At 47.6% G+C, this 15961-nt stretch overlaps 1 protein-coding gene across 1 annotated transcript; it reads left to right on the top strand.

The window, feature by feature from the left end:
- The first annotated feature begins 15028 nt into the window (after window positions 1–15028).
- NEUROG1 (neurogenin 1) lies at window positions 15029–15559 on the top strand. The gene has a single exon (XM_059483962.1). It carries the CDS (start codon window positions 15029–15031, stop codon window positions 15557–15559), a length of 531 nt encoding a protein of 176 aa, XP_059339945.1.
- The last annotated feature ends 402 nt before the right edge of the window (window positions 15560–15961 follow it).

The raw sequence follows: 15961 nt of genomic DNA, 5'->3' as shown, positions 1-15961 counted from the left end.
ATGTTTCATTTTATTTAGTGACTACTGGGCAATATATTTCCTAGGAAAATATTGATATGGTTGCACAAGAGGGGGTTCAATCCACTGCGAATGGTGTGCACAGCTCAGGAGTCACTGACTCAGACCTCACAGGACAGAGCATGTACAAATTACTTAGCTCTGGGTTCATTTACAGACCAAAAAACCAGCATCAATAGAAACTAAGCGCAGAGGAAATCAATTGCAATTTTTTTTCCACTTGCCAGAGTGGAAGACAAAAAGAAAAAACCAAACCAACAATGCCCAAAACTAAAAAGAAAATCACAAACCAATTAAAAAGAAACAAACAACAAAAAAGTTGCTCGTTTCAATGCTTTTATTTCCTTTAACCTAAAATCCTTTGAATAAAACAACACTCAGAAACAAGAATTAAAAACCTAATGAGAAAAAACTGACTCTGAGCTGGTTTTCCCAAGCCTGTAAGCCTGCATGTCCAGACAGGGTTGTTGATTTTCCAGGAACACGAGGAGAATCCCTTGCTGTCCCTCATCTGCAGTTGTAAAGGGAAATACTGCATCAGAAGGTAACAACCACACACAAAACATCAGCCACGTTCCCTCAGACTGAAACATCTCTGCTAAAACAGTTAAATAAATATTATATACATATGTATATGTAGGTCCTTCCTCCACCGAGATTTGGCAGCAATGTTAAGGTTGGGCTTTGTTTCCCCAGCAGATTTCAGGCTGTGAAGCAGCAGGAGACCCTTCAGCCCAGGCTCCCTCACACACAGACCATACATTTGTGCTCTGAGATTGAAAATGAAGCTGCTGACCACATCAGCCAGCCATGACTGCTCCCCAGTCACCAATTCATCTTCCCAGGAGCCTGAACACTTGCAGGGGCAGCAGGAGCCTTGTTGAATGCTGGGGTACAGGAGCAGGACACACAGACCCCACAGGTCCTTGCTGTGTCCTCACAGGTGTGTGAACCCATCCCAGAGCCTCCAAAGAGGACAGCAGACAACTGCAAATCCTCTGTAAATTGCTCCCTGGCACTGCAGGAGCACCAAGCCTGCACTGGAGATCTGCCCACACACCCCATCCTTCCCCTGGGTGCACCCTTTCCAAACCAGTCCATCAGATTTTATTTTAATAAAGGCACAGGCTCACCCAAGCAGCTGCAGAGAGAGGACACAATAGCAGGGAGCCCTGCCTGGCCTTTTCAGTGAGAGCACTACTATGGGATTAGTAATGTAACACAGAGCCTTTCACCACTTGCTTTTCACTTGTTCATATTTGGTCGAGGTCAGCAATGGCCAGAAAAGTTTATTAAGAAGTGATGGTTGCTTGGTGCTCTCAGCAGGCCCTGCTGTGCCCCAGCTCCCACAGGCTCCTTAAATCAAGGCACAAGGCCACGCCACACAGTCACACACATGGGGACCTTTCCTGAGCACATCCATGTGGTGGAAGTGCTGGTTCCACATCCACAAAGTTTTATCAGGGCTGTGGGAGCAAACCTGGGGATCCATGGTAAAGTTATTGTTGGGGCTGGGGGTCTGCACTGGTCACCCCTGGGACCTGAGGGGGAAGTGAAGGCAGTGTTACAGCAACACAAATGCTCTCTGAGCTAATTCACCAACAGAGCTGGGTCCCTTCTGGGCCCATATTTCCAGAGAGTAGAAATAAATGTGAATAAAAAGTCACCATCCCCGGGATTCACCATCCCAGTGGGATCCAGAGCCAGGGAGCTGTGCCTGTTCAGGGGTAAAGGGCCCCTGTGCACCCTGACATCATTTAACAGGTTTTATACAAGCCCAGGCAGAGGGCCCTTGCACTCTCCAAACACTCTTCCCTTATGTTAAATGAAGCTCCAGTCACATTTGGGGTATTTTTCCTCCAAAGCCAGTTTTTAAAATTGAAGCACTGAAATCCAGATGTGCCCAGCATCTGAAGACTTCACTTATTCCTGGTTGTTTCAGCACCTTTGGGAAAAAGAGAGATGATTAGGGCTGGGTTTGGGCTTGAGATCCAGGAGGATGGAGAGCTCACTGAAAGCCCTGACTGCACCAAGGCCATGCCAGGGCATTCTGTGGGTCTGGCACTCATGCTGGGATTTGTTGTTCAGTTTGTTCCCTTCAGTGGGTTGGGGTGTGCATGGCCACAACTGGAAATCCAGGTATTTTTGAGGATTGCTGTTTGCAGTGCTCACTAACCCTGGGTTTGCTCCATCAGAAACTCTGTGTCTGTTAGTCATTGATTCCTCTCTGATCCTGAGCCACAAAGAGCCAAGTGTTTCCTGGAAATTCCTTGTTTGCCTAGAAAGGCTGCACCCCATGAACATTTAGATATCCTTGTAACCAGCACACATTTCTGGCAAAGATCTCCTCTAATGCCTTTACCCAGAACAGCAGCAGGGATTGCCATTGCCTGAGACAGAGGATGCAGCTGCCTTTGCAAGCAGCTCCAGGTGCTTGTAGATATCAATACACACCTCACAGAAATATGAATTGTTTCAAAATCCTGGGCATCCAGGCAACTTGGAAAATCTCACAAAAATTTTGGCTGTGCTTTCTGACAACACATACCTACATCTCTGTGGAATATGCCTGCAAAGATATTTGAACTAAAGTTTCATAGAGAGAAAGCTGAACACCTGAATTAAATGGGATCACCATCCTTTTTACCCTCCAAGGCTTCCCTTTGGGCCATCACCTCTGCCATCCACCAGTGCTACAGCAACAATCCCTGAGCCATGCTACAAGTATTAAAATATTTAATATCCAGTACAGTACAGATCCAGAAGTTGGGTTTGGAGCATTTCTGTGAGCCAGCACTGCTTCAGGCAAAGCCAGGGAGATCAAAAGGATGTCTGGGAGGCAGCCTGGGATTCAGGCCCCTTCCTTTCTCTCACCAGCACTCAGGTGTCCAGCAGCTCCTTGGCCATCAAATCCAGCCCAGATGACTGCTCTGAAGGAGCAGTGGGGAAAGCAGGGCTGAAAGGACATCTAGTGGCAACCAAAAACCTTCTCAGTCAGCCAAGGGACACCTCTACAGCTGTCTGCATTATAAATCAGTTTGGAGCTTGCTCCTTGTGCTGCGCTTGCTGGGAGTGCTCTTCCCCAGCTCCACAAGAAAAACCTCAACTATTGCATTTTTAGGAAATGCTTCCAAAGAAATGTTTTTTCAAAAAGAAAAGGAAAAAAAAAAGGCAAAGCATCTGTGGTTTTGGGAAGCCTGCTCAGAGCTTCACACCTTCCTATTATCCCATCAATTTGGAACTTGTACACTAAGGGAAAACAGAACACCTGGCTGCTCTGTCTACAGGAGCCACATCCATTACACCAGAATGGGGAAACTGGATTGCAGCACAACCCAGGGCAAACTCATTCCCAAAACACCCATCCCAAATCCTTTAAAAACACCAAGCCCTTCTGATAAATATGTTTTTCTTGCCCAGAACTTCTCCCTCCTGCCACCTGCTCTCCAGCAAGCCCAGGACCCCATGTTGCATTGCCATTCCTCTGGTGTTGCATTACCATCTTGTCCTCAGGAGGGTCCCTGTGACCTCCCAGCAGCAAAACCCACACATGCACAGCATCCCCTTCAGTGCCTGAAGTGGAGAACTTGCCGCTCCCTTTTGTGGGCACCAGCACAGCAAAGCCAAGACCCCTGCAGGAAGTGCCTGTAGGACTGTGACACACAGAGTTTATTCTCTGAACACCCAGTGACACTCTGCATTGCTGGTCCTGAAGTCCCCATATCCCCTTTGATTTTCCTCCCATCTTTTCCCTGTTTGTGCCACCAGCTCTTGGGCAGTGGCTGCTCTGGCACACACATGGAGGGCATCCTGCCCAGCAGGAGCAGTGACATGACATGAAGTGACAGGAGAAGGGGCAGGCAGCCAAGGCCTGCAAAATCACCACCCCTGTGTTTTTGGTTTTCCTTCTGCTCAGTGAAAGATGTTAGTGAATTCCTCTTGAATGGGTCTCAGAACCTCCTCCAAGGGGAAAAAAAAAAACCAAACTCCTGTTCATGTTCACTTAAGGCTGATAATTACAGGAATAATTATGATTTATTCCCATCATAAATCTTGGAGGAGGAAAAGGGTTTTGAGGTTTGCAGGATTTGCTGGATGACAAAAGGAAAACACAGCTCTAATTGCCTTTCTTTGTTGTGTTTAATTAAGGATTCTGAAGCAACTGATCTCAGGGTTTTTTTCATGGTTAGAAACCTGCAAGGAAAAGGAAATCTTTCTGCAGAGGCACCAATCAAAGCTTTGTTGGGTTACTAGGCACTAAGTGTGCTACATCTGAACACTCAGGACACCCAGAAAAAGAAGCTTATTAAAGGAAAAGAAATGCTGCAACAGGCTCCTTTCCACCACCACCCCCCCCCACTTCCCCACAAAAGAAATGTCTTTTGTCTTTACCCCTCAGCATTTTTACCTCATTATTGACCATTCAATTGTCTTGCATAAAAGCACTTCTCCATTTCTATTACCTTCATAATTCCACCATTTACATATTTCCTTGTGGTTTGCTCCAACTTCCTTTTTTATCTCTCCAGACTTATCACTTCAGCGACCACATCAGGAAAATCAAACCAAATTCTTCCCTGGGCCAGCAATTCCCAGCCAAGCACCACATCTCCCCAGCAAGAACCAGTTTGCCAAGTGCTACCTCCCCAATTCAAAGTGTAAGTGGCTGGCAGGGTGTTCCCTCTCCATTTTTGTGCAACAGCTGAAACAGTTGTGCCAGGAAAATCCAGTTCCTCATTATATAAACCAGTGTCAAATGATCACGTCTGGCTCTGAGTGATGCCACAAGGCCAGGAGTGACGTTGTGCTCAGCCAAGGCTGCAGGGAGCTGAGGAATAAAAAAAGGCAAGAAATCCTTGGGATTGCTTTCAATCTGAAGCACTTGGGACAGTGCCTTTGCAGAAAGCAGTGGTGCTTGAGAAGGGTGGCTGGAAACAGGACCAGCACACACTGCATGCCCAAAGGGAACACAGAAACACAGAATATTCCACAAGAATCGTCAGGTCCAATATTCACATGAATGGTCCTGTGAGGAAACAGGTTTGGGTTTATTTTTTTATTTTCCACAACGAGCTTTAGCCAAGTTCCATGTTTCCCTTCATCCTTTTCTCCTGACCATAAACAAACATTTCCCAAACGTCATGAAAAACCTAGTAAGTATGTATAAACATATATATATATATATACACTTGTACATATAGTGTATATATATATATACTTGTATATATTGTATATATATACTTGTATATATAGCGTGTATATATATATATACTAGTAAGTATATATACATATATATACTTAGTAAGTACATATATTTACTAGTAAGTATATATATATTAGTAAGTATATATATATATACATACAAATATACTTACTAGGTTTGTCATGATGTTTGGGAAATGTTCCTTTGGGGTCAGGAGAAAAGGATGAAGGGAATCAGGGAATTTGGCTAAAGCTCGTTGTGGAAAATCAAAAAACAATTAAATACAAATGAAAAACAGGCATAAAGCAAAGAATGGAGGGGAAACAATATTTTTCTGTGTTATAGGAGATATTTCCCCACTTATTTGAAGCAGGTGCCCGGGTTTTTCAGGAGAGCCTCTGCACGGGGTTATCCATCCCGGCCACTGCAGAACGGGCTCCGAGCTGCAGTTTAGTGGAGGTTGACACCTTGTGGCAATTCCCATCACTTACAAGTCGGAAAAGCTGGGTTTTTTCCCGGTTTTTTTGTTTTTTGGTTGTTTTTTTCTTTTTTTCTGGTGAAGATGGTGGCTGGAGTTCATAGCCCCAGAGGTAAATTCCCAGCACCTGACACGTCATCTGTGGGGTGGGGGGTCTGGGGCCATTAACAATTTAATGAAGATAAATAACACCAAACACTGAGAACGATATAAACATAAATCCAAGTCATATCCTATTTGTTTCTGGGGGAAAAATAAAGGAAAGGAAAAAAAGATTCCTTGGGATAGCACCAGCTGTATATATACAAGGCCCACAAGACAAGAAATAAAAATTGATCTAGTGAAAGATATTTCTCACCCATTTTTCAGTCTCATTGAATCCTCTCCTGTTAGCACAGTGGGGTAAGAGGGGCAGAGCCCTGACTAACTCAAAGAGCTGCTTTGGAGAAGTGAAGCTGCCCAAGCTCCAGAGAAAATATCTCTATATTCTGTTTATGACCACTGGAATAAATAGAAACAACTCAAAACTTGATCACATTAAACCTGAGGTGAAGGAAAAAATGCCTTGGGTTTTATGTCTTGGGTTTAAGGAGAAGCACAATCACTTCTTCATTTATAATTAGCTATTTTAACACAATTTGCTACATGCTTAAATTGGAAGAGAAAGAGGCATCCCCTCAGCAGAGGCCCAGCAGAAACATGTCAGCCAAACTTGTCTCCCCTCATTAGCCAAGCACTTGTTTCAAAGGAGCTTCTTATTGTGGAAGTGCACCCAGCCCCAAGGGAAAAAAAACTCCACCTAGGACAACATTTGCTTTCCCTTAATCATGCTGCTCCATTGTCTAATTTCCTGAATACTGAATTCCTGAATACTGGACCTAGTACTTTTTATTTACTCAGCATTTTACCCCTTCAAGCCATTCCAAAATATGTATTAGCAGACCTAAAACCTAGAGCTACACCAGCAGACCAATGTTCAGGGATTATAAGGGTGCATATATACCTTGAAAACTATTCTTTCCACTTAACTGTGAGCCAGCCTTAGCTGCATCCTCCACAGTCCCACTCCAGGCATAAAGCACAGCACCTCAAGTGTCTTCCTTGAATTTCTCCTTCTCTGCCCAGTTCAGCTGAAGCATTTTGTATTGGTACCAGTAAATCCAGCAGTTTGGTCACCCACATGCTGCCTGAGAGTTTTCAAGGGCTGTTACATTTGAATTTTAGCACTATTATTTTTCTCTTCTTTTCTCTTTGTACCTGAAGGCATTATCACAAACAGCTACTGAGAAAGGTGGTTCCTGGCTGTGAGCATGGTGGAGAGCAAGATGGGCTCCCTCACCTTCACAGCTGCTTTCACCCACAGGGGCTGAATTCAGACTGGAATTTTAGCTGTTCATGCCTGTGGGTTTGTCCCTGAAAAATGGGAGTATATTGCACACATAATACTCACATAAATGGTAAGTTAAATGAATGACCAGAGGCCATTTAAGTCAAAGTGCAAAGTGCAAAGGGTTCCTTAAAATTCCAGAAAGCAGGGCAAATGTACACATCGTGTACCAAATGCTGAGATGCAAACCCTCGTCCCTGCATGGCCGAATTTGCAGCGCTGAGCCTTGGGGTGTCACCCTTGTCCCTCTCATGGCCGGGGTGGCAGGACCTGCACCCCAAAGGGCCATCCCTGGGGTCAGGGTGAGAGGCAGGACCCTGAGCCCAGCACTGGTGGCTGGAGCTGTCTCCTCTCCTTTCCAACCTGCCCACTTTGCCCAGGTTCTGGGGCTCCTTCAAGCCCTGTCAGGTCCCTGCCTGGCCCTCACATCTCATTTGGGGTGAATTCACCTGCTTTTTATTTTAATTGAGGAACTGTCAGCTTCTTCCTCACTGATAAAATCTTTCACTACAGATTGCCTCTATTTATGTAGTAATACATCCAGTTTCCTTTGATGTGAAGAACATCTGGATGGTTTCATACTGATGTTCCTTTAGAGAAAAACCTTTCCTACCTGCTCCAACAGCCTGGAAGTGGATGCACTTCAAAATGGCTCCACACTAAAAACCACCTTAAAAATCTGAATTTTCTTTTATGTACATTGTGCTCTAATTGCTGAGGCAGAGCAGAGACTGAGGTGTGACAGGGAATTTCGATCAAGGCTCCCTGGGAATGTGAGTGACCCAGCCTTCCTCTCCTATTCTGTGTGCAGAAGTACATGTATTTATGCATGTAAAATCAGCATCATCACAGGAGCTGCACGTGTGCCTGTGTGTGAGTGTTTCTGCACACACTGGGTGTGCAGGGGACGTGGGTACATGGCTGGGGCACATGTGGGACACGTGTCTGTGTGGCACATCCATGGGGGGGCTGCTCCCCAGCCCTGCCCTCCCGCCCCAAATCCTGGGGAAGGAAGCAGGCAATTCCCTTCGGGTGCAACCCTTGTCCCTACAATGCCAGAGGAGGGATTATACCAGGGATTAACATTTTAAACTCCCCTTCCAGACCTACTCAATCAAAGATCCTCAGGCCAGTAATCGCATTTCTGTCCTGGGATTACTGCGTTCCTGAGCCCAAACCTCAATTTTGGGAGAAGTTGGGGAGAGCTCCCCCCACACTGCCTGCACACCCCAAACTCCCTGGGTCGGGGCACAAGCCTCTGCATTTAGATTTTCTTCCTTTTTTTCATCCATTCTCTCCAATTCCCCTGCCAAGGTCAGGAGGAGTCTTTTCTTGTCGCCTGCCTGCTCCTAATTCCCAGTAATTTATCCCGTATTAAAACTCCTTTAAGGAAGAATGGCCTGGGACCAACACCTGCTATGCAAATGGCAGCAAATCCCCCGGGCCCCAACTGGGGACCTGCAGGCTGCCCTGGGCCTTCCTCCCCTGCCTGCAGGCTCCATCCTCAGAGCCCCAGAGCTGGGGGGCACCCCCAAGGCCCCCCAAGAGTTCAGGCTCAATTTCACCCCCACTTCATGGTGCTTAAACCTTTCGGGTTGTCTTTGCCCCTCCTAAGCAGAATTATTGATAGGGGAGGTATAAAAGAAAACCTGAGTATGTTATTAAATTTCCTGGTTTGGATGTGGTTGGGGGATTTATCCTGCAGGGCAGTCAGTGAATTTTGTCCTTTTATTTTACGGTAAGTATTCTAGTTTCAGGGTTGCCTTTGTCCCTCCTAAGCAGAATTACTGATGGGGAAGGTATTAGAGAAAACCTGAGTATGTAGTTAAGATTCCTGGTTTGGATGTGGTTGGGGGATTTGTCCTGCAGGGCAGTCAGTGAATTTTGTCCCTTTCTTTTAGGGTAAGTATTCTAGTTTCAATTAGCAAAATAAAAATCAATAAAAGAGGGAGGGAATTTTGTCCCTTTCTTTAAAGATAAGTATTCTAGTTTCAATTAGCAAAATACAAATCAACAAAAGAGGGAGGGAGAAGGTAGAAGGGGAAAAAGAAGATAAGAAAATTCTCTTGCACAATATAGGTGTGGGAGGAAAGGGCTCGTTTCTCAGAGGTGACAACATCCCAATCTCATTTCTCCCAGTTAATGTGGCAGCCAGGAGGCTGGGGAAGGGCCAGGCAGGGAGTGTGCCCTAGCAACACGACCACACCAGGAGGGTTTGTCCCCTTTGATTGGAGAACTTGGGTTGGGGTTGTTGAAACCTTGGGCAGCCAGTTGCATTCCCAGGCACCTGCACCCCACACCAGGTCCAGCCCATCTCCTGGGGGTTCCTGTCCTGGGGAGCCCCTCGGGGACCCCACAAGCCCCTCCATCTCCAGAAAGAGTGATGCTTTCTTCCCGTGGTCCTTTACCGCGATCACACATTTCCCAGCCCCAAGCACTTGAGTGACATTTGGGCTATTATTCAAGGAGATAGATTGTTTGGCCTGAAGATGCATTGTTTGGGCTCCTCATAAAAGAAACAAGTTAAATGCCACAGCTACCACACACAAAAATGACTCCTTCTGGCCATAAAACCAGTGGGACAAGGAAGTGGCTGTAGGAGTCAAACATAATTGATGCTCAGAAAGATGTTATAAATAATCTGCGCCGAGTCCTCTCTCATGTGCCTCAAAACCACAGAAAGTGGCACTTTTTTTTTTTTCTCTCTCTTTATCTCCCCTTGAATTCAGGAGCATAATACACCGTGAGCACCAATAATTGATGTATGTTATAATTCTTCATTACCCTATCAGTGGTCTGGGAAAATTGGAAGAAAAGAAAATGCCAGAAAGTTATGGTAAAACTTAAGATGCGACAGAAGTAGCTTTCTTTGCTCATGCTGTGAGTGTTTGAATAAGAAGAATGTCCCTGCACTGTAACAAGCTAAAAGAATGAGGAAGACAAAGGATTTCACGAAAAAGGTTTAGATAGAAGACAAGGCAAGTGAAACTGAAAGGAAGGAAAAAAAACCATTTACAATGGAACAATGCATGTACTAATCGCTTTGATATATTATACAAACCCAAAGACCCAAAACATTGTGTAATTATTTATAAATGACTTCTCCACTCCTGTGTATAATACCACAGAAAGAATAAAACTGCAGGCTACTCTCTAAACTATTTCTAAATAGACCTAGCTCAAAAGGAAGCAGAAGTGTTTGAAAAAAAATAATTAATGGTTGATTTTATGGTTGTCTCATTAAAACATTTTAATTACAACAAACAAAATACATTTGTGCTTGCAGGGAACAATCGTTTACCAACTCAAACCCCCCCTCTTTCAAAGAGAAGCAAAATGTTACATCACACGTTTAAAACCTGAAAATAAAGCATTCCCACTATTTCTGCAGATCCCCCAGGAGGGATTGAGCCCTGACTGCAACTCCCAGGCACTGGTGCAGGATTTCAGGGAGGATTTGGCTCATGGGCCAGGACCCCACTGGTGCATGGGGACACTCCCTGTGCTCCCCACCCCAGGCAGCCCCTGGCACACGGCCTGAGGCTCACACTGCCCACAGGCAGGTAGGAGAGGAGGCCAAATCCTTTACAAAGCCCTTGAGATGCTCCCAAGGTGTTTCCCTGGCGGGAGAACTGGCTCCTGCTCCAAAAGGGGTTAATGCTGCCTCCCTGCAGGCTGAGATGCCTTTCTGATATTGGGCTGCCAGGGCTGTCCATTAGGCAGCAGCCAGGCATCAGCCCCTGCAGCCCCCGAGAGCCTCAGGGTGGGCACTGTAAGGTGACTCCAGCCAGGGAAGGGTCCCAGGAGCACAGCACAGCATGTTCACCCCTACCCTGGCAGCCCTCAGCACACATCTGTCCCCAGACCAGGCTGAACAGAAGCCACTGTGCTCTGCACCATGCCCAGACAAGCACAAGGAGACAAGCTGCCCCCCTGAACCATCTCCTGGTTTTCTACCTGCTTTTAAAATCCCTGCTGCATCCCCTGGGCATCTCCAGGGGTAAGGGGGCATGATCCTTCCTTTACCCCTGCAAGGCACCAGGTCCAGCTCTCAGCTTTCTTCTGCTGGCTTTGCCATCAGCCATGTCAGCTCTCCAAATCTGGTTCAAGCACTCTCCACAGGCAGCTCTGCCTTCCCTTTCTGGCCATGCTTTCAAACAATGAGGGAGCAAAAAAGCAGTATTCTCCTGGTTCATTTGTTATTTTGCCACTCATCCCAAGGACTCATCATTAGTTCAAGACCTCTTGTACTAATGTAACAAAGGAGAGTGTGCTGAGTTGCTGTAATGATCTGAATCTTAAGACTGAAAAAAAAATTATGTACCTCTGACTTCTGTGAAGCATTCCAATTGTAGGAGCAGTTTTACTGTGAACTGCTCATTTCCATGCTTGAAGAGTGATGCTAAAACTGCTCTAATGACCAAAATCCTGGTTTGGTTAGAAATGTGAAGTTGAATAGCATGGATTTTTATTTACTTTTACAACAAAACACTCACCAGGGAATGGCATCTACTCATGGTCTGTCTTTTTTCTTGAAGGAAACAGTGCATCCCAAGAGCTGCAGGGAGCCTTGTGGCACATTTTCTCTAAAAGCCCTTCCTCCACTTTTATTCATCAATTCCTACTTTTTCTGGAGTCCAGCCATGGGTGAGACCCCACACATGATGTCTCAACATGAGGGCAGAGAAACCAGCTTCATGCTCCAGGCCTTACAAGTGTTAATTGGGCTGCATGGAAATGCACCCACGACAATTTGGATTTCGGATGAGCAGTTTGCCATGGCTTGCAAGGAAGAATGGGCTGATCCAGCTGTACTTTTGCAATTTTCTTAGTAAAAAATACAATTTGAATATTTTTCCCTCTCACTTTTTTAAAGTACTGTTTCTCAAAGCAAATGATGAAGTGTTTCTGAAAATTTCCTTAGAGCTCAAAATATAAAATTAATAGCATCCATGAGTGCAGCTGAGCCCAGCTACATTTACATTAAGGTGGAAAAATTAATATCAAAGGCTAAAACTCAGAATAAGAACTATCACATCAGTGAGATGCTAGCAAGACATTGTGTGTTTCTTGAAATCACTGGTCCTGTTTCATTTTGGAATTTTTTTCTTTTCTTATCCCAAAAAACCTCACATAACTTCAGCAGCTGACTTCCATAGGAGCAGGCCCATAAGGTGTAAGAGCTATTATCTGTGTTGGCTGAATAATTTATCTGCAAAATTAGTAGACTGCCTGTGATAGAACTGGTTGAATTATTCATCGGGAATAAATTATCCGAGATATTTAGCACTTCTTTCTGTTTGCGAAGGCTTCCTGAAACAATTCTGGTTCTGTGAATGCATTCGTTATTCATAAGTACGCAGTGAATAGATTATGCAAACAAATTTCAGCCTATGGGTTGTTTGTGAAACATTCACTTCAGCCCTGCCTATTCATGGCTGTGACTGATCACAGAGACACATGGTGCTCTCTCCCCTCCTTGATTGGAGCACAAACTTTTAAAACAAGAGAATAACAAATGACAAACTGCAAATGATGGATAAGGACTAATGAATAATGCGCTTTCACTGCAAACTTTCAGACAAGTGATCGGTTGTGCCAAAGTCTGTGGAACTCTAGGGAATCATAAACATTTTAATGAATAAACTATTGACTGCTCAAAGACAACCAAACAAAAGACTATAAAAGTGTTGCAGACAACACCGGAGTTTATATCACTATATATAAAACGCACAGTAACAAAAGTTGAACGCTTTTTGCCATATGCTTCCATAACCTTTAAATTTTGGTCCCTTCTGGCTTTCTGGGTAGCGCTGGAAACTCCGCCGCCGGTCTCCGCCCGCTGACAGAGCCCTCTAATTGTGCCGTCACTTAAGGACATGAGTAACTCAGTGAAGTGGAACTGCTTGGCGCAGAAAGTCACTTATGTATGCAGAGGCCCTAAAAACATCAGCCTGATTGCAGGTCCGGTGATTGAGAGAGCCCCGTCCCCCCCGGGATCAGCCAGCCCCCCCGTCTCCTGCCGTACCTGGGTGTAGCGCACAGCCCTGGTCTGCGAGCGGATAAAGACGTAAAAAGCAGAAAGAGAGCTGATCCTGCAAGCTCGGCCACTGCCAAACTACTTCTAGTTTGAGACTCGTTAATATTCATCACCCAGGGCTTTTTGGATTGCTCACTTCTGTGCGTGATCTTCTTGGCACAAAGAAGGTTGTTTGCGGCAGTTTGCTGGTGTCGTGGGTCGTCGCAAAGCGAGGAGGGTGGAAAACAAATAATTTTCATAGAATTCCTCGCTCAGGTTCAAGTAAAGAATGGTTGCTAAGAACTGAAAATGCAAAGATATATAATAATAATTTATGCTGTCGCTTTTCCCTGTTTATCAAAGTCATAGAAGAAAATCAAAGGAGGGGAAATCAATCTTCATTTTGTGTAAGGGGAAATCAGGTAAATACAAGTGAGTTTAGGCATAGGCACCTGAAAATGGCTATTGATGGGCGGTGAAACTGAAAACCTTCCAGGGACACAAGTACCTGAGTGCTGACAATGGGGCTTCTTCCACGCAGGGAGAGCAGGATGCAAAGAGCCAGATGTCAGAATTAGGAAACTTTCTAGCCACTTACAAAACTGTGGCTTCCCAAAATGTGAGATGGCGATACCCTAGCACTGAATGGGGACTTGCAGAAGCAGCAAGAACTTTACAATCAAAACAGTACAATTCTGTGGTTTTATCCAGACAGATATCTGTCTGTTTTATCCAGAATTGTATCTGTCCATTGTATATGTACTGTGTATATATGTATATACAGCGTATATTGTATATATAGTGTGTATATATGTATATATAGGAGGAGACCTCATAGGATGTATTGTGAATACAACCATCAAAGCTTGTAAAACAAATGTCCTTTGGAACTTTTAACTTTCTGAACACCTGCAAAATCCTTTTTAAAGCGAAGCACGTGAAAGCCAAAGCGCGTGTTGATATTCACCTGAGAAACGCAGGAGAGAAATACCTGCTTTGAGTTTTATCATTTTAGAGCATTTTCACTTTGAGTTTTATTGTTTTAGAGCATTCTCACTTTGGCGCGTGGATGTAGAAAAACCCGCAAGGTGCAACGAAACCTGACCAAACCCTCCGTCCGCATCTGTCTGGGCAATAACCCAGGGCTCATCCTCTGGCAATCCAGATTAACCTTTCTCTTTCCCCAAGCCCCCTGCTCGCAGCGGTTTAAGCTCCCGCTGGAGCCCCTCCGGCCGGAGCGGGACGGTGACCCCTCCACCCCCTGCCCCGCTTTGTCCTGCCGCCTCCCTCCCCGCACACACGGGCGGGGGGGGACACAAAGGGGTGCCCCCCTCTCTCCCCCGTCCCCCGGGGGCGCGGCAGATGCGCGGCCGCCCGCGGTAATTGCGGGCACGCTCCGGAGGGCGCGGCGCACGGGGCCGACCTGCCGCCTCGGCGCGGCCCCGCGGGGCGGCCACGGGGCCATTGTCCGCCCGCCGCTATAAGAACGGGCGGCCGCGCCGTCGTGTGCCAAAGCCGCCGCTCACACGAGCGGATCGCAGCCCGCAGCACTTCAAAGCCACGCGCGGTCGCGTGTCCCCCCGCCCCGCCTTTCCCCGGGCTTTGGCTTTTTTTTTTTTTTTTTGGCTTTTTTTTTTTTTTTTTTTTTCCCTGCTTTTCCCTGTAACGGCCGGCTCGGCTTTTTCCTCTCTGTGTTTTCACACCGTTATTGCTTATCCGCATCCCCGGGAGTGCCTTTCCATGTGAGTACGGGAGCGCCGGCACCTGCCAAGCACCCGCACCGCCACCCTCTCCGTTATATTTATTTATTTTTTTTTCCTTCCCCCCCCACCCTTTCCCCGGCAGCTTCGCACCTTCCCCTTCGCTCCCCGCTCCATCCTCCCCTGCCCTGGCAGTGACGGGCTCCGGCTTCTCTCCCGCAGGATGCCCGCCGAGGCGCCCAGCAGCGGCGAGGGCGCGGAGCCCGGCGCTCCGCGGGAGCGGCGGAGACGGCGCGGCCGTGCGCGGGCGCGGACCGAGGCGCTGCTGCACACGCTGAAGCGCAGCCGGCGGGTCAAGGCCAACGACCGGGAGCGGAACCGCATGCACCACCTCAACGCCGCCCTGGACGAGCTGCGCAGCGTCCTGCCCACCTTCCCCGACGACACCAAGCTCACCAAGATCGAGACCCTGCGCTTCGCCTACAACTACATCTGGGCCCTGTCCGAGACCCTGCGCCTGGCCGAGCAGTGCCTCCCGCCGCCCCCCGCCTTCCGCGGCGCCGCCGCGCCCCCCAGCCCCGGCAGCGACGCGGGCTCCTGGCTGTCCAGCGCCTCCCCGTCCGCCCCCTCGCTCTGCGCCTCCGCCTCCGGCCCCAGCAGCCCCGCCACCTCCGAGGACTGCGCCTATGCGCCCGCCGACAGCCTGAGGGGCTTCCGCGGGCTGCCCGCGGGCCCGGGCGCGCCCCTCCGCTAGCGCGCACCGCCCGCGCCCCGCGCACCGCCCGCAGCTCGGCCCGGGGCCGGCGGAGAGAGCGGCGGGGGTGAGGGGGGTCTCGTCCCGTTGCACTTTTCATCACTGTCCTTCCCCCCAGCCCCTTCCCCCCGACCCCCGCCTCGCCTCCCGCTCCGCTCCGAAAAACCGGGAAGAAGAAAAGCGACAGATTTGCTGCCGCAGACGAGGTGAAAAGTCAATTTTACAATTTGTAGCTCTCCAGAGAAGAAAAACGAGCATGAAAATTTGGTTTGAACGCCCTGACAATGCCATGAAAAGGCTTAAGGGGCCGATGCGGCTGCGGGGCGCAGCGCGGGGCTCAGCGCGGCTCCCCGGCCCTGCCCCGGGGCGGCTCAGCCCCTGCCGGGGGTCCCAGCACCGGCC

This window comes from Ammospiza nelsoni, chromosome 16 (genome assembly GCF_027579445.1).
Source record: "Ammospiza nelsoni isolate bAmmNel1 chromosome 16, bAmmNel1.pri, whole genome shotgun sequence".
NCBI lineage: Eukaryota > Metazoa > Chordata > Aves > Passeriformes > Passerellidae > Ammospiza > Ammospiza nelsoni.
The sequence above is the reverse complement of the archived record's forward strand: the minus strand, read 5'-3'. Positions and strand labels throughout refer to the sequence as shown.

Coding starts and splice junctions, on each gene's coding strand:
- NEUROG1 (XM_059483962.1), top strand. CDS start 15,029: ATGCCCGCCGAGGCGCCCAGCAGCGGCGAGGGCGCGGAGCCCGGCGCT.